This window comes from Acartia tonsa, chromosome 5, assembly GCF_053477335.1.
Source record: "Acartia tonsa isolate MP-2025a chromosome 5, ASM5347733v1, whole genome shotgun sequence".
Taxonomy (NCBI): domain Eukaryota; kingdom Metazoa; phylum Arthropoda; class Copepoda; order Calanoida; family Acartiidae; genus Acartia; species Acartia tonsa.
In genome coordinates this window covers 51,867,139-51,888,042 of record NC_137264.1, presented here as the reverse complement: position 1 = coordinate 51,888,042, position 20,904 = coordinate 51,867,139, and the positions used below count along the sequence as shown (strand labels likewise).

The window sequence follows — 20,904 nt, the reverse complement described above, 5'->3', positions numbered from 1 at the left end:
CGCAGTTTCCTGGGTGTTTCCTCATCCTCGCTCAATATTTACTACTAGCTACAAATCTTCAAACTTCCCTTAAAAAAATCAAAATTTGAATGTGTAAACGATTTATACAATATACATTATAAATTTGAATTTTTTAAATTTTGATTTTTTTTTTTTGAAGTTTGAAGCTTTTTTAGCTAGTAGTAAATATTGAGCTAGGATGAGGAAACACTCAGGAAACTGCGTACACATTCGGCAACTAGATATCAGGCTATCTAAGAGAATGATGTTTTAAATCACAACACCAATTACCTTTAGGGTCTAAATATTACAGAACCTTTGTCGCCACATTACATATGCATGCTTTTATTTATGGGATAAAGGAGAAAAAATAAAAAATAAAAAAATATTATTAAAAACGTAAACTTCTTTTTTTGCATGAGAAATATTTTTTTTTACAATTATGAAGTGCAGTAAAGAAGATTGGGGACTGGTCCCTTATAGTCCGTTTAGTGACAACACCTCATAAGGGGCGTTTCATCGTATTTTCACAGTAGATATTTTCCTAATTCTACCCCCTCCGGGGGGCACTTATCCTACGGGGTCAATTGCCTAACCCTGCGGGGCAAACACCTATCCTAACCTAAAATAACCTATCTAAAGCTACTGTGAAAATACGACGAAACGACCCCTTTAAAAGGTGTTGTCACCCGATTTTTCTTTTAAAATCAGATTACAAGCATTTTTACTTTTCCTATTTCCCCTGAGTGTGAGACAATATTGTCGTGCTCTTTGGAAGCTTGAATTCAGTGTGATCGTGATACAATTTTAACACAATTTTGAAAATTTAGTGTTACAATAAAAAATCTTTGAAACTTTTTTTTCATTGTCTAACAAATCTAACTTAATTGATGATGAATTAATTTGGGAAATGCTTACTTTATACCATGACTAAAAGAAACAAGATGTCTTTGTGTCTGTCTGTCTATGTGTCAGTGTGTACCGAAGGATATGGTTCTCCCTTACAGTGAAGCTTCTTATCGGACCAGGAAAGGGAATCACCTCTAGAAAAAATTTCTCTTCCCAAAAAGATTAAAATTGAAAGCCAATAAGTTAGTAGGTATAAAAAGAAAGACTTTGTTCTTGATGAATTTTAGGTTTTTAATATGATCAAATATTACTGTTGTTGTAAATACCAAGAACTATCAAATCACCAAAAATTGAAGATTAGTAAAAATTAATTGGCTATTGAAAGGTTATATGCATAACATCAGAGCTGGATCTGGTGAGCCAGATCAGGGTGCGCCGAATTTCAGCCAGTCACAGCGCGGCATTTCATTGTGCTCTCATTGGTGGAAAGTTGGCTCATCCCGATCTTGCTCACCACTGAAATGATTTAAAGATCCAGCTCAGGGTTTAGGAGTGGGGAGGGGAGCTTTATACTGGTACCTTTCATTAAAAAGTCATCTTATTCGATGACTCAAATGATGGTTACTCTTATTAAATCTTGATGGATAGGTTCAAACTGGCAGTCTCTAAAAGTTAAAATTTGGTCGGTACCACCATAAATCACAATCTAATGTCCCCTTCCTACCTGTATTAATATTATCTATTAGACAATTTTAGAAAGGCAATAATTAAGAACTTATATAGCATAGCCTTTATTCCTGTATTTGCTTCTGAACTGAGGCATCATAATTTTGTCTTCATTTTCAGATATTTCAGCAAAAATATAATTACTTTATTAGCCTATTCAGTAGGATGAACCATATTTTTTTGAGACAGCGTAAAGTGGCACCAAAAAATGACGTCTTACGAAAAAATAACCAATCAGAGCAAGGGCGTTCAAGCTTTTTCATTTGGGTTAGGTTGGGGGGGGGGGGGTGGGGTAAAAATTTAAAATTAAAAACTTTTTTTTTTGGGGGGGGGGGAAGGGTCACCACTTTATCCCCCCCCCCCCATTGGACATAACTGTAAATTTTACTATTGGTTAATTACAGTGTATACTGGCCTCTCATCGGTAAACTTTATTGTAAGACGTCATTTTTTTGGTGCCACTTTACGCTGTCTCACATTTTTTCTTTTTGTTCATTGTTTGCAAAATGGAGCATTTAAGTAAGTTCCTATAGATCAGCAGCTTAATTGTGATTGTTTTCATCAATAAAAGCAAATTATTACTGAAATGTTTATAAGTATTCATTTATGTTTTTAACTCTCCAATTATTTAAAATTATATTTACAAAGGCATAAAACTTACATTATCCATTAGTAGCGAAGAATAGAAATACATTGATATATTTGAATATTAAGAAAGTCCGAACAGGTGAACGGACAAAGTAAGTAAGATCATTAATCAGGGTAGTATTTTTAAAGAACTTTGTAACAAACAGAAAAAACAAGGATGACAACATCCATAAGTAGAGAAGCTCAAAAATTACGAATGGGAAAAAATTACTATACAGCAGTGTCTCACAATACTCATTATTAATCTTTATAAAAAAGGGAAATCACGAAACCTTTAAAATCACACAACCTTTCAATCATGAAAACTAAAAATCTAGGAATCGATCTAGCACCGGAATTAATAGACAAATCTTAATGAAACTTGATCGAAATATGTGGAATATAAGCATATTCGGTCCCTGATGATTTCAGACTTTAATCCTGAATAGGAATAGAGAAAATCACGAAAACCTAAAAATCTAGGAATCGATATAGCACCCCATTTAATAATCAAACCTTAATAAAACTTAGTAAAACTTTGTAGAATGTAAACTGAATTAATCTCTGAAAGTTTCAGTCTTCTATCATGAAGAGGAATTGAGAAAAATCACTAAAACTTGAAATCTAGGAATCGATCTAGCACCGCAAATAACAGACAGATGGACAAAACAATGTATAGATTAGATAGGCATATGTCATATGCATCCTAACCAAAAATTTCAGCTGTCTACCTTGAATAGGAGCCGATCCCCAATAGCGTTACGGACGGACTGACGGACGGACAGACAAAGTGAATTATAGAGTAGCTTCGCTACTAAAAAGAGTTAAAGGATAGGCGTTTAACTGTCAGAATAATCTTTAAAAAACATGTGCTGCACTTAGAAAACAAAAATTGTGTTCAATAATCTACAAAGACCGATACAGACGGACATTTTGAATTGTAGAAAAGCTGTAAATTATTATCATATCTAGTTTTTATTTACACCCTTCGGTTGTTAAATTCTTTGGCTACTATTAATTATATAATCTTAATTGGTTTGTTTAAAACAGCATTACTCAAACTTTAAGAACCATTATTTTAATCTACCAAAGGGTTAATTTTTGTTTATGATCATTGGTTATGTACGGAACATTGTATCGTCCCTTAATATTAATTAATAAAGGGGAAAGTAGGTTGCAGGTAAAATCCGTAAAGGTTGTGTTTTTTAAGTTAAAAACAGTAGTAGAACGATAAAAATTGATGTTAACTTTAAAAAAAAAGTTTTTTGCCTATAGTTTTTTTCAATAAGAAATACACATATTTAGTGAATATTATCGTTCTACTACTATTTTTAAGCCTTAAAACACACACCTTTATGGATTTTACCCGCAACCTACTCCTCCCTTTGTATAAAACCCCAAAACAAAAGTAAATTTGATTTAGAACATAGCATGCTAAAGAACCATTGTAAGAGTAATATTTTTTTATGAGGTATCTTTAGGATAATTTAATAGCACCTTTGAGTTACCCTAAATTTATATGTATGTACACTCAATATATATGCCCTGTGTATTTTTTTGCTGTTATTAAATCAACAAAGCTGAATTTATAATTGTGTGATAATTACGTCATGGATATATTTTGTCATCATTAACCACTTTTATTTGATATCTTAAAGTCGACATAATTGTATGTCAATATTATGTTTCCAATGTTAACAGGGTATGAATACAGTTTTTACCCTGAAGATATATAGAGCATTGACTTTAAATTATCGATTCTTCACATTGGGTCCATCTAATTAAATGGATAGAGAGATAGATAATGGGGAAATAGCTAACGACAGAAGAATTATAATAGACAAGTAGGTTATTGCTATTTTTTAGCAGATTTTTAAAAACAAATTAGTTGTTTGTTGGTATATTTTTCTATTCATTGATGCTGATGATGGATCAAATCATCAAATTTTAAAAGAAAATCATATTTCTTTGTATTGGTAGTTATGTGGTAATACGACACCCAGACGGACAGGCCGTTTACAGAGTTGCTTCGCTGTGACTTATGATAACAAACCCCCTGCACTAATCCTATTATATCACCATCTATCTCATGACCGCTGTTGACCCCGCACCCAGCGGTCAAACTAGCCTGCCTAAATGTGGGGAGGGGACTCAAACATGCAACTATCACGAGTCCCTCACGCGCTTATATAACCGGGAGGCGTTGCCTCCCCTTTTACCACCGCTGCCCCCACAGCCTGTCTACCGTCGGGAGCTAAGCCCTAGCGCCCCACACCCCCTTCAAACCTAACCATTGTTATATTTTGTTGTATATATATAGTAAACATAACTTGTAAATATTATTCAGTTTAAATATATATAATTTCTGTATGATTGAATCCTGCTTGTTTGTTTGGTAGAATAATTAAAGGCTAGGGCTCGTTGAATCCGAACTCGTTACCCCGTGGGCCGAGAACGCTCTTACCAGAACTTGGTGTCAGCGTGTTTCAATCGAGCCTTACAGAAACTAGCCTATTCTACCTCTGATTGGACCCTTTGGCAAGTAAGGGGACAATCAGCCGCCAACTGACCCGTGAGACGGCCTTTTTAGGTCGAATTTCCATCATTTTGAACGCAATATGTGGGCCTCTGGCCTACGGCAAGCAGATTTAGCCTGCTAAAAGCGCCAGTTAAGACGCTTTTTCCGTGTCGTGTAGGAGTAGCGCTAGGTGCGCAGCCACGGCAATCGGATAATTTAGCTCAGACGGCTACAGAACTGAGTCTAAATTGGAAAGTGTAGCTGGGACAAGCCCCAGGACACCCAGGCCAAACCTACGAGACAGACAGCTGGGTGCTGGTCTCCCTAAGAAGGCAATGTGTGGCTGCGAAGCTTCAGCACACAAGTAAGCCCTACCACTGCGACGGATAGCAGATTTTGAGCCACAGGCATGGCAGGACGGGACATTCCCTGCCGCTGCCTCCCAGGATTCGAACCCGAGGCGCTGCAGGACGGGCCATTCCCTGCCGCCATTTTCGGGATTCGAACCAGCGGCGCTGTAGGACGGGTCATTCCCTACCGCCGTCACCCCTCTGAACCTTGCAGGACGGACATTCCCTGCTGCCAGTGCTTCCAGAATCACACCTAGAGCTCCTAGTGATAACAACACATAAGTGTGTATAAATGTCAACCAAGTGATAAAAATAAATATAAAATTGTTGACCAAGTGATAATTAATAAGCTCTAGTGATTCGAAGCTACAGTCTAAGCCACCATGGTAAGCGATACCACCATAGCTGCGGTTCGGCCACCACCAAAGTTTCTGCCAACCCCAGCCGAACGAGAGGCCCCCTTGTCTCAAGGGCAGGACCTCCACTTCCCCTGCCATGTCAGGGTGAGGTTTCCTACCCCTGACCCTGCCCAGCATGTACAGGTTGATGCCATGATTGATTCTGGCAACCGTGTACCAGGGTCTGCTGTAATTTCTGAGCACCTCATGCACGCGATGGGCGTGCAACGCATGTTGATTCCGGACAACACCCAGATCCTGACTGCTAATGAGGAAGGCCAGCCCCTCCAGGTAATCGGAAAGTTAAAAGAGTTATATATGGCAGTCTCACACACTCTTATACTCCATCTATACCACGTGACTGTGGTCCGGAACCTCTCACACCCTCTGAACCTAGGAGGGTATTTTCTCAAGGAGTTCGGAACTAGGCTCTGTTTCGACATGCAACCACCTTGCTTGTGGGTGCGTGGGGAGTTTATCCCACTCCGTGGCGTCCCCATTGACCGGGAGACAGCCGAGAGAGAGCTAAGCTATGAGGGGCCCCTGCCAGGCCCCCTGCCTGAGCAGCCGCGTGTGGTTGAGAAAGGCACACACTGGGTGGACGCTGAGCTCAACGCACACAAGGGAGCTAACCTGCTAGCCATGGGGTTGCCCCCAGTGCCCAAGGTGCCGAGGGAGAGCCTGCCAACAACGTTTCCTGAGATTGCCAGCCCTCCAGAACCAATCTTCTCCGCCGACACCTTTATCAACGGCCAGCCGTGTCCACCTGGCCCCCTCTACCTGGGACCTCCAGCCAGTCCACCAGCCAAGCCCGAGTCCAGACCCGTCAAGTCGCGGTCTGATGTACCCGGAGCCACACTCAACTCTCAGGCCCCAGCCTCTCCCGGCGCCGTGCCCGTCAAGTCGCGGCCGGACGTCCACGGAGCCAAAGCTGGACCCAGCACTTTAGCCTCTCCCAGCGCCGAGCCCGTCAAATCGTGGCCGGACGCCCTCGGAGCCACACCTGGCTCCGACACGTCAGCCCCTCCAGAAGCCGAGCCCGTCAAGTCGCGGCCGGTGGGTCCCGGAGCCAAAGCTGACCCCGCACCAGCCACGTATAGGCTAAGCGCTGTCACTCCAACTGATGGCCAGCCACCCCAGCTCCGCACAGCCAAGCGGGTGGTCCTGCCTGGCCGCGGGGTTATGGCGGTCCCTGTTGAGCTAGTAGGCCATCGCACCAAGGATGCCATCCAGCTAGCTGCCCCAGAACAGAGGTTTGGGGAGGATCTTGTTATTCCAGAGGGCCTGTATGCCCACAGGCCTGGCTCTGCCACTGTGTTTAGAGTACTGGTGGTCAATGAGGGGGAGGTGCCCCTCTTGCTGGATGCTGGCCTCCCAGTGGCAGGGGAGCTGGTCAAACCTGACATTCTAGAGGTCTCTGATACGCCTCCCCCGCGTCTCCACTCGTTCCAAGAACCTGCTGAGCCTATAGACATGCAGGAGTTGTGGGAGGCCCTGGAGATGGAAGACAATGAGTTCCTACGCAAGGACCCCTTGCTCAAGAAGGAGGTCTGGACTATGTTGTCAGAATACAGGGACGTCTTCTCCAATTCTACCCCCGGCTGCACAGATGTGGTTGAGTTGCAGCTGCGCCTCAAGCCAGGGACCCAGCCGATCCGCCAGAGATTTAGGGATCTGAACCCGCGGCAAGAGGCTGAACTGGAGAAACAACTGGACACCTGGCTACAGGAGGGAGTTATAGAGCCGTCAGACTCCGCCTGGAGCAGCCCCCTGGTGCCCATCAAGAAGAAGGACGGGAGCACCCGCTGGGCCGTCGACTACAGAGCCCTCAACAAGTGTCTGGAGCTGGACAGCTACCCTCTGCCTAGGATCCAGCAGTTGGTGGAACGAGCTGGCGGGCACCGTGTCTACAGTGCTTTAGACGCGGTGGCCGCATACTACACCATCCGTGTGTCCGAGGACAGCCGGCCCTGCACCGCCTTCACCACCCCCAGGGGCTTGTATCAATGGAAAAGGATGCCCTTTGGCCTGGCTACGGCACCGTCTGTCTATTCCAGGTTTATTGCAGGGGTCCTAAACCCACTAGGCACAGCCAACCTCCAGTCATACCTTGACGACGTCCTGACCTTCCACCAGGATACCTGGGCCCACCTGGCCAGGCTCCGAGAGGTCTTGGAAGCCCACCGCAGGGGAGGGATCCGCCTCAAGCCAGCCAAGACCAAGCTGTTCCGATCCAAGGTGGATTATCTGGGCCACACCCTCAGCCGTGAGGGGATAGCCATGCAAGAGGACTATATTGACCGCATCTTGGACTGGCCAGCCCCTAGCACCCCCAAGGACTTGCTGGCGTTGCTGGGGTTCTTTGGATACTACCGCCTGTTCATCCCAGAGTATGCAGACCTCACCTACGAGATGAACCGACAGAAGACGGCCAAGGCCCTAACCTGGACGCCTGAGATGGAAGCCCAGCTGCTGCAACTCAAGGACAAGTTCCGCAAGGCCCCCATCCGAGCGCCGCCCAGGTTTGATTTGCCAGCGGTGTTCCAGCTCACCACAGATTTCAGCAGCCGCGCCATCTCTGCCATACTGAGTCAATGCCAGGAGGGCAAGGAGAGGCTGATTGCCGCCGTGGGGCGCAAGACAACCGACCCTGAGACGCGCTACCCGTCCTGGAAGGGAGAGATGGCCGCCATTATGTATGGGATCCGAAAATTCCACGGCATCTTGTCCTACCGCAGCTTCCAGATCAACACTGATTCCTCTGCCTTGCTACAGATGAAATCACTGAACACATCCACAGGGATGGTGGCCCGCTGGCAGGAGGAGCTAGCGGCCTTAGACTTTACCGTCTGCCACAGGCCTGGCACCCAGAATACCAACGCCGACGCCCTCAGCCGCCGGGAAGATGCCAACATGCCAACGGCTAGCGCCGAAGAATTAGCAGAGCAGGCTGAGTATATCCACAACCTTTGCCAGCTAGGGGAGTCCGCAGCTAGCCGGCCTCCTGCCGCCCGACTGGATCCAGCTAGAGTATTGGAGGCCCAGACACAGGACCCCCTCCTGCTCCGTGTCCGCCAATGGGTGGCTGATGGCAAAGCCCCAACCAAGGCTGAGCTGCGTGGCAAGGAACGAGACGAGCAGCAGTACGCCAGCCGCTTCCCAGCCCTGGGGCTTGACGAGCATGGCTGCCTCACCACCACTGACCAGACTCTGACAGGAGAGAGGACAAGATACCTGCTGCCTTCGGCCCTCCAGCAGGACGCGTTCTTTCTAGCCCATGGGACCCCCATGGCTGGGCACTTTGGGATGGACGCAACCATCGCCCGCGTTGCCATGCACTTCTGGTGGCCCAACCTGGCCCGTGACGTCCGCCTGATGGTACAAACCTGCCCTGAGTGTGTCCAGAAAGTTACCAAGGAGAGGCTGAAGCAGGGGATCCATGTGCCCTCCCGCCAGGGGTATCCACAGCAAGTCCTATTCATCGACCTGGTGGGGCCACTGCCAGAGACCCCAGCTGGGAACCGCTACATCCTCACCTGCCAAGATGGATTCAGCCGGTTTGTCAGCCTCTACGCCATCCCCAACAAGCGCACCCTCACGGTGGCTGAAGCCCTGTTGCACCGCCACCTGGCCACGTTCGGATGCCCCCTGAAGATCCATTCCGACAATGGAATGGAATTTACCGGCCAGGTATTCCAGGAACTGGCCTCCAGACTTGAGATTGGCCTGACACATCCACCACCCTACAACCCGCAGTCCAACCGAGTGGAGAGGTTTCATAGGACACTCAACACAGGCATGCGCCTGTTCCTGGACAGAGACGATAACAACTGGGAGCAACACCTGCCTGCCATCGCCTTCGCATACAACACCAAGGCCTGCAGATCCACTGGCGTGACCCCGTTCCTGGCCTTCTTTGGGAGAGAGGCCAAACTTCCGGTGGACATGGTACTACGGCTGCCAGAGACCGAATATGCTTCAGTTCCAGCCAACGTCCAAGCTCTCTTGCAGCGCTACTATGCAGTGTATGATGCCATCCAGCAGAAGGAGGAGGGAGCCATCAGGAGAAGCGCGGCAGCTTACGAAGGCACGGCCAAGTATGAGGTTGGAGACTTGGTCTGGTACCTGGCCCCCCGCCTGGTGCCAGGGAAGGCAGCCAAGATTACCAAGAGATGGACTGGCCCCTGGAAAGTAGTGAGGAAAGCTACAGAAGTCCATTATGTCATTAAACCTGCCTCTCCAGTAGCCAGGATCTCAGAAGTTACCGCGCATGTAGGCCGACTGCGCAAATACACTGGAGATGTGACTGCCCACCAGATCCCAGCAGACATCCAAGTTGACATGGACGGCGACGAGGAGGCCACCGAGCTGCCAGTTGGAGCGGCGGCGCCCACAGATAGCAACCCAGGACAGCTCCCAGTGCACCAGCCAGCCGCAGCCGCCCCACAGCTTAGCGGCCAAGATCGTGACCCAGTAGAGGAGAACCTGCAGGAGCAGCCCAACGAACCACCGCCGCCGCCGCCCGCTCCAGAGCCACTCAGAGATGCCATCTGGAGCCCTGACGCGGACATGGAGAACCTGCCAGCCAGCAGCGAGCCTGTAGGAGAAGAGCCAGCCACTGCGATGGAAGAGGCCGCCCCAGAAGAAGAAGAAGAAGCCATGTGCCCCCTGCTGATGACAGCCATCCCCATCCGGGTAGGAGCTAGGAGACCAAGCAACCTGGATCAAGCAGGCGCCCCCATGGAGTTCTATGCACCCTTTGCCATCGCCATTCCACCCTTAGGAACCACTAGAGTCTGCCTAGGCCTCCGTGTCCAGCTACCAGCCGAGACAGAACTGATCCTGCAGACGAGGCAGAATTTCCAGCGGCGGGGCTTGGCCGTCGCCAACCCTCGCCTAGAAGCCAACCAGGAGCTGACAATGCTGATCACCAACCACAGTCAGACCGAGCAACGAGTGTCCCAAGGAGCCTGTGTAGCCCGAGCTGTCCTCCATCGAGCTGTGCCCCAAGAACTGCCTGTCCGGCGCAGGCATAGGCTGTCGTATCCCCAGGTTCAAGGCCTGGTGGCTCAGGAGCCACGCAACCCTTGAAGGGGAGGTTGTGGTAATACAACACCCAGACGGACAGGCCGTTTACAGAGTTGCTTCGCTGTGACTTATGATAACAAACCCCCTGCACTAATCCTATTATATCACCATCTATCTCATGACCGCTGTTGACCCCGCACCCAGCGGTCAAACTAGCCTGCCTAAATGTGGGGAGGGGACTCAAACATGCAACTATCACGAGTCCCTCACGCGCTTATATAACCGGGAGGCGTTGCCTCCCCTTTTACCACCGCTGCCCCCACAGCCTGTCTACCGTCGGGAGCTAAGCCCTAGCGCCCCACACCCCCTTCAAACCTAACCATTGTTATATTTTGTTGTATATATATAGTAAACATAACTTGTAAATATTATTCAGTTTAAATATATAATTTCTGTATGATTGAATCCTGCTTGTTTGTTTGGTAGAATAATTAAAGGCTAGGGCTCGTTGAATCCGAACTCGTTACCCCGTGGGCCGAGAACGCTCGGCTTACCAGAGTTATTCGGTTTTAATGACAAATTGCACTACATGTCAAATCTGTCTCACAACAAAGTGACTAAATATTCCGCCATGTGACGTAATAAAAATGAGTAAGATGAGAGGAGAAGTGGGAAAGAAAATCCCTAAAAAAGAGATGGATAATCACTCATTTTAATGACGTCACATGGCTGATTTTTTAGTCACTTTGTCCCTGTACCTGTCAACTTAACCTTACCCTATATATTCTGCTTGACTTCTTCATATTTTCACTAAGCCTGTCGTTAATAAATAGCTTAAAACCTTCCTAGAACATATATAAATCTTCCCTGAAATTGAGAACTCAATCGAGACAGTCAAAAAACCAGAATAATAAATTTACTGACGTATTTTTTTCTGCATATTGATTTACTGTTCTTCTTTAATCTGAGATTTTATTATTTTTTTCGGATATCTTTTGACAAAAACAACATTGTTTTTAATTCATAGACGTGATTTGTCCATTTTTTTTACATTTTGTTGTAATTTAAGTCTTTTAACTCGAATTTCTTTATATATATATAACAATGTAGACAAGTAGTAGTCAAAAAAGCAAAAATCTACGTTTTTCAAATGGTTCTAAGACTAGTTTCTATGATTTCTTAATCTTACCTAATTGTTATAAGAATCATCGTGCCAAGTGTGAACTCGATAGTATCTAACATGCTTAAACTAACGAGCTATACGTTACTGACGTACAGACAGACAAACCAAAATTCTACATAGAAAAGCTGCGCTTTTCAAACTTCAAGAGTTGACCTTTACAAATGTTTGATTGATGTATTGAGCGGCGACATAACGAGGGTATAAATAATATCTAAATGAATATAGAATACGTGGATATTGTGAGAGATTCTAGCATACCCTGATAAACTGGTATTCGCAGCTGGCTTATATAACCACTAGCGGCTTCTGCCCTAGCCCCAAGAGGTGATAAAAAAAAATTTGCGAAATACGTAAAAGGACCAAGGAAATCTTCTAAAAAAAAGGACCAAGGAAATCCCCTACAAAAAAATGGGGGGGGGGATTTTTTGTTTTTTTGGGGGGGGTTGGGGATGTCCCACCCCCCAAGAAAATACCCTAAAACCACCACAGGACCAGTAGGTATATTCCCTTAAGAGTAGAATCCGATCGGTTCAGTGATTACCGAGATTTTAAGGTACAGACGGACGGACTGACAGACAGACGGACGGACTTTGTATTATTGATACCCCACATCTCCCCGATACCCTCCCCAGACCATGGAGGAATGTATTGATCAATATCTGAGGACTATATTAGCAACCTAAATTGACGACAAAAATTCACCTGTCACAATAATCCACGTATTAAAAATCCATAATCATCTAATATCTGAACTATGGAGACGGGGTCAGGTCAATGGATCATAAATAAAACTTCACCTAAATATTTGCAGATACAATTCCTGCCAGGAATGGTTTGAAATATTGGAATAGTTATTTCTCGCATCGTATTATAAACGCGTATATAGAATGTACAATTGTGAGATTAAAACTAGTTTTTTTAGCCCCGAGGTGCCGTAGGCACCAACAACAAAAAATGGTTTTAATCTTATGATTCTACATTTTTTATATTCATAGAAAGCTGGATATAATACGATGCTAGACATAGTTTTTTTCGTATGGATGAGAACCGGTTCCTATCCACCGGATTCGAATGAATACGAGAAATTTATTTATTCCCTTTTTTTGCCATTGTCCTTTCTCTCCCTGAAACCCCAAATTATTTTGACATATGGTATAAATATTGGTTAAAAATTTAAGTTTCTCAGATAAAAGAATCGTCCAAAGTAGTGTACAGGTTCAGATCATGGACGTCCAAGCTCTTTTTTGGAGGGGAGGGGGAGGGATAAAAATGTTCAATTTAAGTTTTTGATTGGGGAGGGGTGCACTTGTTTTGGAGAGTTTTCAAAGGCTTGGTGGTTAAAATGTATGAATGTATGATTTTCAGGGGGTATGGGGGGGAATTATATCTTTTTTTTCATTTGAAGGAAGGAGGGGAGGGTAAACATCCGTTACCCCTTTCCGTGAATTTTTGATTACATACAAAGTGAATTTTTTGCAGCGTTATATCCTACGATACATTTCTTCTATTTTTATTTGCTCAATACTGATCATAACGTCCACGTAAATATCAAGAATAAATATCTTTCCAATGCATTATATGGTTATAATTAATTCATAATATTTTCGTTGTTTCAAATGAGTTAACCCTTGTCAATTAAGCTACTTATTCCTATTCCCCTGACGAGCCATTTCAACAATTTTGGGGGTCCATATGTCATTTTATCATTCACATTAGAGCATGTATTTAACTGCATTTGATACTATCTTAATTGCACTCTTATTGTCTTTAGTTTATCTAGTAACTGTTTTTTAGGTTATTTTTTTTTTAAAGAAAAAATATTTTAAGTAAAATAAACAATCTTTTTATTGTTTTCCTTTGGCTAACCCCTGCGGGAGGCCATAACCTTGAGTTGCCTATGTCTGCAGTTGCATAAACCTGCGGAACTACCCAGTACGAAATATATCACCTAAGTAATAAACAAACAAACGAAATACTTCTCCTCCCCCTTTACTTTCAGTCTTAATTTTGTTTAAACACAAGGGGAATTGGGGATGTTGTTCTTGTAATTTTATATTTGATATTTTGTTTCAGGAGGTAAAAGTGTTGCACCTGACCTACTTTGTGTTCATATCTGTCCTGCTACTCATCCTGGCTATTGGGGCTGTTCTGGCCTATGTATTTAGAGAACAGGTAAACATAGAATTTAGTAGCGAAGCTACTCTGCAGTTCAGTTTGTCTGTCCGTCTGCCATTCCTAATACTACGGGAGAAATTTGATTTTTTGTGAAGATTCTCTTATACCAATGAGCATCCAGTATATAGTTTACTTGGTCAGTCGGTCCGTCAGTCGTTGGACATACCTACCGACCGATTTTTGATCACAGAACAGCTGCTCTTTAAATATGAATTTGTCTGTATTTTCATCCATTACTTTTTTGTAATTTGCTACTTATCGATGTGATAATGCATTAAAAAAGGTCACCCAATGATATCCCTAAAACTTTATCAATAATCTTTATTTTCTAGGTTGAGCTAACTCTGGAGGCAGAAATGATATTTGATGTGCGTCACTATGACCCAGACCAACCAGACAGTCCAGTCACATGGGCATGGCATACTACACAATCAAAGGTAAGATAGTCCAGTCACATGGGAATGGCATACTACACAATCAAAGGTAAGACAGTCCAGTCACATGGGCATGGCATACTACACAATCAAAGGTAAGATAGTCCAGTCACATGGGAATGGCATACTACACAATCAAAGGTAAGACAGTCCAGTCACATAGGCATGGCATACAACACAATCAAAGGTAAGATAGTTCAGTCACATGGGCATGGCATACTACACAATCAAAGGTAAGATAGTCCAGTCACATGGGCATGGCATACTACACAATCAAAGATAAGAAAGTCCAGTCACATGGGCATGGGCAGTCCTAAGTCTAAACCCTGCAGGAGAGCGGGACCTATACATAACCTATCCTGATCTAAAGTAATAAACAAACAAGAGAAAAAATATCCACACCTTATTTTCCATACATTTCAAAAAAAAGGAGGGAGGGTTTATATGCTTGAGAAGGCACTTTTAAGAAAACTGCAAAATTATTATATACAAAATCAATTTTCCAAATGCACGTCAAGCTAATTATGAATGCGCATGTGATCATTAAATAAATCAATAAATAAAAGAAATTGGCAGATAATGGCAATTATCAAATTTTCAACTTGATTCTTATCAGTCAGCCAGAAAAAGCGAACCGTGTTCTTTTAAGGCCGATCCTTAAAAAATGTGTCAAGGAAATTTGTTACTTAAAAATTATGATAAAATGCTTGAATTAATTTTTTAGATAAACCATATTAAAAACAAGGATGACAACATCCATAAGTAGCGAAGCTCAAAAATTATGAATAGACATCTGGGAAAAATGTATGATTGTCTTTTGAAGCATTAAGCTAATAAGAAAAACGTTAAAATCGAAATTCGTTTTACCACCTCAACCAATAGTAGGTCAAAATATGTATAATAATGACAATTTTCTCTTGAATTGGAGTTAAGAAAATCACAAAAACTTGAAAAACTAGGAACCAATCTAGCACCCCAACCAGTAAGGGTATCTTAATAAAACTTAATGGAAATATGTAGGGTGTAAACTTATTCAATCCCTGAAAATTTCAGCTGTCTATCTTGTATAGGGATCGAAAAAATCATGAAAACCTAAAAATCTAGGAATCGATCTAGCACCCCAACCAATAAAGGTATCTTAATAAAACTTGATGGAAATATGTAAAATTTGAGGTCATTTAATCCCTGAAAATCCCAGCCATTCATCTTGAACAGGAATTGAGAAAATTACAAAAATGTAAAAATATAGGAATCGATCTAGCAACCCAATTAATAGACAGACGGACAAAACAATGTATAGATTAGATGCGCATATGTCATAGTAATCTTCACTAAAAATTTCAGCTGTCTATCTTTAATAGGAGCCGAGAAAATCACGTTTCCCCCATAGCGTTACTGACTGACTGACTGACTGACGGACAGACAAAGTGAATTATAGAGTAGCTTCGCTACTAAAAAAGATAGAATTAACCCCTACCCCTTAATTTGAATATCAGATTAACTTAGGTTAGGTTATGTTGATTAATAGGAGGGAAAATTTGTTAAGGTAGCTGAAATCTTTTTTTTTGGGGTAGACAAATTTTTAAGAACAGAAAGGTTGGTAATAATTTTAACTTATTCTCCCGGCTTCATAAGATAATAATGTTTTATTAAATTCGTTTTCAAAAATAATCAAAAATAAATGATATTTTTAAAGGATTAGGCTGTGATAGTTTTGCAAATTTTAATTAGAATATTATTACTGCATATTGCAAAATTTGGATCAAGTCCAAAATACGAAGAAATTTTGTAAGTTTATAAATTTCAATGCTGCCAACTCTCAAACGTCCTGCTTCACTTTTATTTTTTAGTTTTGCAGATTATTTTTAGCTTATTAATATGAAAAAATGTTAAATAAATTACCTTTTTCGTCCTGATCCCAAAAATTGACTTCTTCTGATCGCTTCATTGAAAATGCATAAAGAATAGTTTCAATATTTATTTTCTTTCTTGCTGGTCAGGTCTTTAATTTTGAACTTCATTAAAATATAAAAATTATCTTTTTTACACAATATTTTATTTAGCTGTTTTCTTCGGAGCGCTGGAAAGTGTCATGGGTGACGTCATAAAAATACATCTAAAAACAATAGATGAGAGGAGAAGTGGGAAAGAAAAACCTAAAAAAAGATATCAGTTTAGATGTATTTTAATACGTCATGCATGACACTTTCCATCGCTTCGTTTTTTTCATTTTATTTTTATTTTGGGGGTTGCTACTCCACCCCCTGGAAAGTAACCAAAAATTACCAGCAATCTAATTCTAATATTTACACATAAAATATGAAGCTTTTTATAATGCCTAAAAAATTACGTCATACTGGCATACTATTGGTCAATTAAAATGTATTCCGGCCTGCCATTGGTTATTTAGTCTTTGTTTTGGCCTGTCATTGGTCATTATGTATTGTACATAAGTTTTGCTATTGTAATAACTGGGATATTCAAATTTTAAAAAGAAGAAAAAAACTTTTATTTAATGCTGATCTTTCCACTTATGATTTTTAAACTAAGTAACAAAAGTTTAATCAAAACCAAATATTATTCCATTATTTTTTCTCTATTGTGGAGTTTTACATAATTTTATGAAACAATAGAATTTTTAAAAAGTTTTAATCAATAATATATATTTGAAATATAGGTCTAGATGGTCGATCTGGCACCATAATCCACAAACTAAAAAAAAAGTAAATTTGGTTTATTAATAGGTTTATACATTCCAATGATACGAGCAATTTTTTCGACAATATTATTTCCAAAAAGCTGTTTTTTTAGAAATTAAACTATTTATAGTAAACTTATTATATAAGCCATATGTGTCCACATTATACAAGGCAAGAAATTTTTACACGACATAATTTACCAAATCAAAGCTTTATCCTAAAAAATACAACTAATTACAGCTGACTCAATATGGAAATGAAATGTATTTAACTGCCTCTTATTGCCAAAATAAGGACAATTCTAACATGCCTAAATTAACAAAAAAAAAGCTATCCGTTACGGACGGACTGACGGAACGACCCTAATTATAGAAAAGCTTCGCTTTTAAAAAGGGGAGGGGACCCCAAAACACCTCTTAGCATTTTATACTGGCAAATCAAGGCATGAAATTTAATCTCTCGCCAAGTATAAAATTACTGTGTGTCTACACGTTCACAGTGCTATATCTTTATTAGTAGCGAAGCTACTCTATAATTCACTTTGTCCGTCCGTCAGTCCGTCAGTCAGTCCGTCCGTCAGTCAGTCCGTAACGCTATGGGGGAAATGGGATTTACTCAGCTCCTATAAAAGATAGAATACTGAAATTTTTTGACAACATTCCCCTTATTAAGGAGCACAATTGACTATAAAACATCATTTGCGGTAGGACCGATTTTTAGCAGGTTTTAGGCTATTTTTATATTTTTCACATTTTTCTCCATATCTTCAGTGTTTATGGTCCGATTTTAAAAATTTTTTCAGTTACAGATATCAAAATTAAATTTCCTGTCGTTTAAAGAAACAATCATGAAGGCCAGACTGCCTTTTTAGCAGGTTTTAGGCTATTTTTATATTTTTCACATTTTTCTCCATATCTTCAGTGTATGGTCCGATTTTCAAAAGTTTTTCAGTTATAGATATCAAAATTAAATTTCCCGTCTTTTAAAGATGACAACCATGACGGCCAGACTGCCTTTTCAGCAGGTTTTAGGCTGTTTTTTTTATATTTTTAACATTTTTCTCCATATCTTCAGTGTTTATAGTCCGATTTTCAAAATTTTTTCAGTTGTAGATATCAAAATTAAATTTCCCGTCTTTAAAGGAAATAACCATGACGGGCAGACTGCCTTTTTGGCAGGTTTTAGGCTATTTATAAATATATTTAACACTTTTTTCCATATCTTCAGTGTATATGGTCCGATTTTCCAAATTTCTAAAGTTTTTAAGGATTTAAAAATTAAATTTTTTGTCGTTTTAAGAAAACAACCATGGCGGCCAGACTGCCTTTTATCAGGTTTTTGGCTATTTTTATATGTCTTACATATTTCCCAATATCTTTGTTTATTTTGATCCAATTTTCAAACTTTTATGGGATATCAGTATCAAAATAATTTTTCCCATTGTTATGAGCATCTTTAATATAATTTACTTTGACCATCGTTATCATACAAAATAAAACAAGGTTTCATATTTATTTTATCCAATAAATCTATTCTTGATTTTAGTAAAAACCTTTTAAATCTACCTGTACGTATTCCCATCTACGATTTTTTGTGCTTCGCTACTTATGGATGTTGTCATCCTTGTTTTATATTATAATTCAAATATTTGACCTTTTGGGCTTCACAGAAACTCTTAAAAAGGACTTAGCTAGGACGATTATGTTTATATGTACAGCAGCAGTAAAAAGCCTTATTTTTTTTTGTTAAAAACAGTAAACTGAAAATTAGGATGGTATATCAATAAACTATTGGATATAACTTATCCAAAATCAATCAATAAATAAGGAAATAATAGTCTGTTTAAATTTTAGCCCTTTTAGGTGTGTAAGCGAACCACAAAAAAAACCTTACTACTTTTTACAATAGGATATCGTTTCAAAGCAAGAATTTTCTTCAATTAGGGTCGGTCCTTACGTCCGAAAAAGATAGTTCTGATTGTTTATTTATATATGTTAAAATCGCCATATCGATTTTAAACTTTGCACTAAAATTCTCGTAAACTGTGTGTTTTTTTAAAAGATTTTTTAGAGTGGTAACACTTGCCATAAATTAAAGTGGAACAAAAAATTGTAAAGCTTGAAATTTAGGAGTGTTAAATATGAAAACCTATAGTTAGATTTATATCAAACTAACAATTTAATTCAAACAACGTTTGTTTTGTGGGTCTGCCGCCGTTTTGTCAGCTGTTTGGCGGCTGCGACAGATTTAGTAGCGTTAATCAAACACCCTGATCTAGCGTGCTAATACTTTAATTTATTGATAGCAGCTATACGCCCCTAGAGGTCTCTAAAGGCACTAGTGGTGGGGGAAGTCACAACCCCCCCACCCCCTGTTAAATTTTAGCTTTCTAAAAAGAAAAAGAAAAAACATATAATTTGGGGGCAGGTCAGTTTTTCTAGTGGCTTTTTCTCTTGGGAGGGCGTTGATACCCTCCCCCCAAATAGTTATATACCTTCTCAGGACCTATTCTTGAGAAGCTTATACATTGAAAAAGAAATTGAAATCAGCTCAGCGGTTAGCGAGATCCTTCGGTACAGACAGACACACACACATATATCCTGTTACTTTAATATAAGGATGATACATTTTTTAGCCCTTTAAGTGAATTTTAGCGCTGCACTGCTCATATTATAAGTTACTCACATAAGTATCCAATGAGCATGAGTTTAAGTTATTTAAACAAACAAAAAAGTGTTAAATTTTCAGCCAAAATGAGGATAAAGGAATAGTTATCTAATAACTAAAGTCACCTTTCCGCGGATAGAAAAATAAAATTGGATTCCAGTTTTGTTGGCCCTGAAGGGCCGAAAGCACAGGCCTAAAAAACAAGGATTTATTTTATCATTTTTATTTTATTTTAAGTGGATAATTGTTACATCGATTTAAGGCTCAGAACCGGTTCTAATCCCGCGGAAATTGATATTAGTATATAATCTCTATTGTTTTATAGTTAACAGAGATTTTTTTTGTGGGGGGGAGATCTAACTCAATATTTCTGATAATCCTTCGATGAAATGGACAAAATTCTGATTCCTTGAAAATATATACTTTTTATACTGGAGATTTCAAGTTTTTGATAGGCACACACACACACGTCCTGTTACTTTCAAATTGAGAATACCTTATTCCTGAGCAAAAACCAACAAATTTGTGAAGTCATGAAACGTGAGAATTTCAGCTTCAAAGTTTAATGTGTCGTCATCATTTTTGAATGAAGTTTTCATTAATCTTATAAGTTTTTTTTTATTGACAGTACATAGATCTTCCCAGCCAATATTTTACAGGGACAAAGGACAATGGTAGTCAAATTAGTCTTCTCCCCCCTAACACTGCAGGCCTATACTTGCGGTGGACTAACTATGTGAGGCTAGGGCCAGTCCCCTAACCTGACCTAAAGTGATAAAAAAAAACGAAAAACTGCCTTATTTTTAATTTATTAAAAAATATATAGGGGTGGGGCTATTGTGGTCATCAATTTGAAGGCAAAAGACGAAAGGGGGCCGGGGGTGGGGGGTTAAGAAAATTAAAAGCTTGACAAGGATCTACGTTAAGCTAACTTGAAAAGGAGAACTTTGCCCCCTGACGGTTTTAAGATCTTAGAGGATTAAACATTAGCTAATTTTCATAAAATTGATAAAACTAAATTTTTTAGGTTTACATGAATTATGGATACATTTTTTTAAAAAAAGCTTTGTTGCTTAAAAATGCTTTAATTATAGGTTATTAAATGTTTATGATAATTGGCGTAATTGGTTGACATAAACATTAATTACAATAGCTTGATCCTAGACAATTATACACTATAAAAGATCAACTGAAAATTGATTGCCTATTTCTTCCCTAATTTCCAAAGTTGTACAGCAGATAACCCAAAT

General features: G+C 40.7%; 1 protein-coding gene across 1 annotated transcript in view; it reads left to right on the top strand.

Moving 5' to 3' along the window:
- Positions 1–20,904, top strand: part of LOC145319798 (CD151 antigen-like) — a 95,370-nt gene that overhangs the window by 46,054 nt on the left and 28,412 nt on the right. Inside the window, exons 4-5 of the mRNA XM_080162155.1 lie at positions 13,753–13,851; positions 14,187–14,291. Of these exons, the coding sequence (XP_080018281.1) occupies positions 13,753–13,851; positions 14,187–14,291 (204 nt within the window). The remainder of the gene's footprint in view (positions 1–13,752; positions 13,852–14,186; positions 14,292–20,904) is intronic.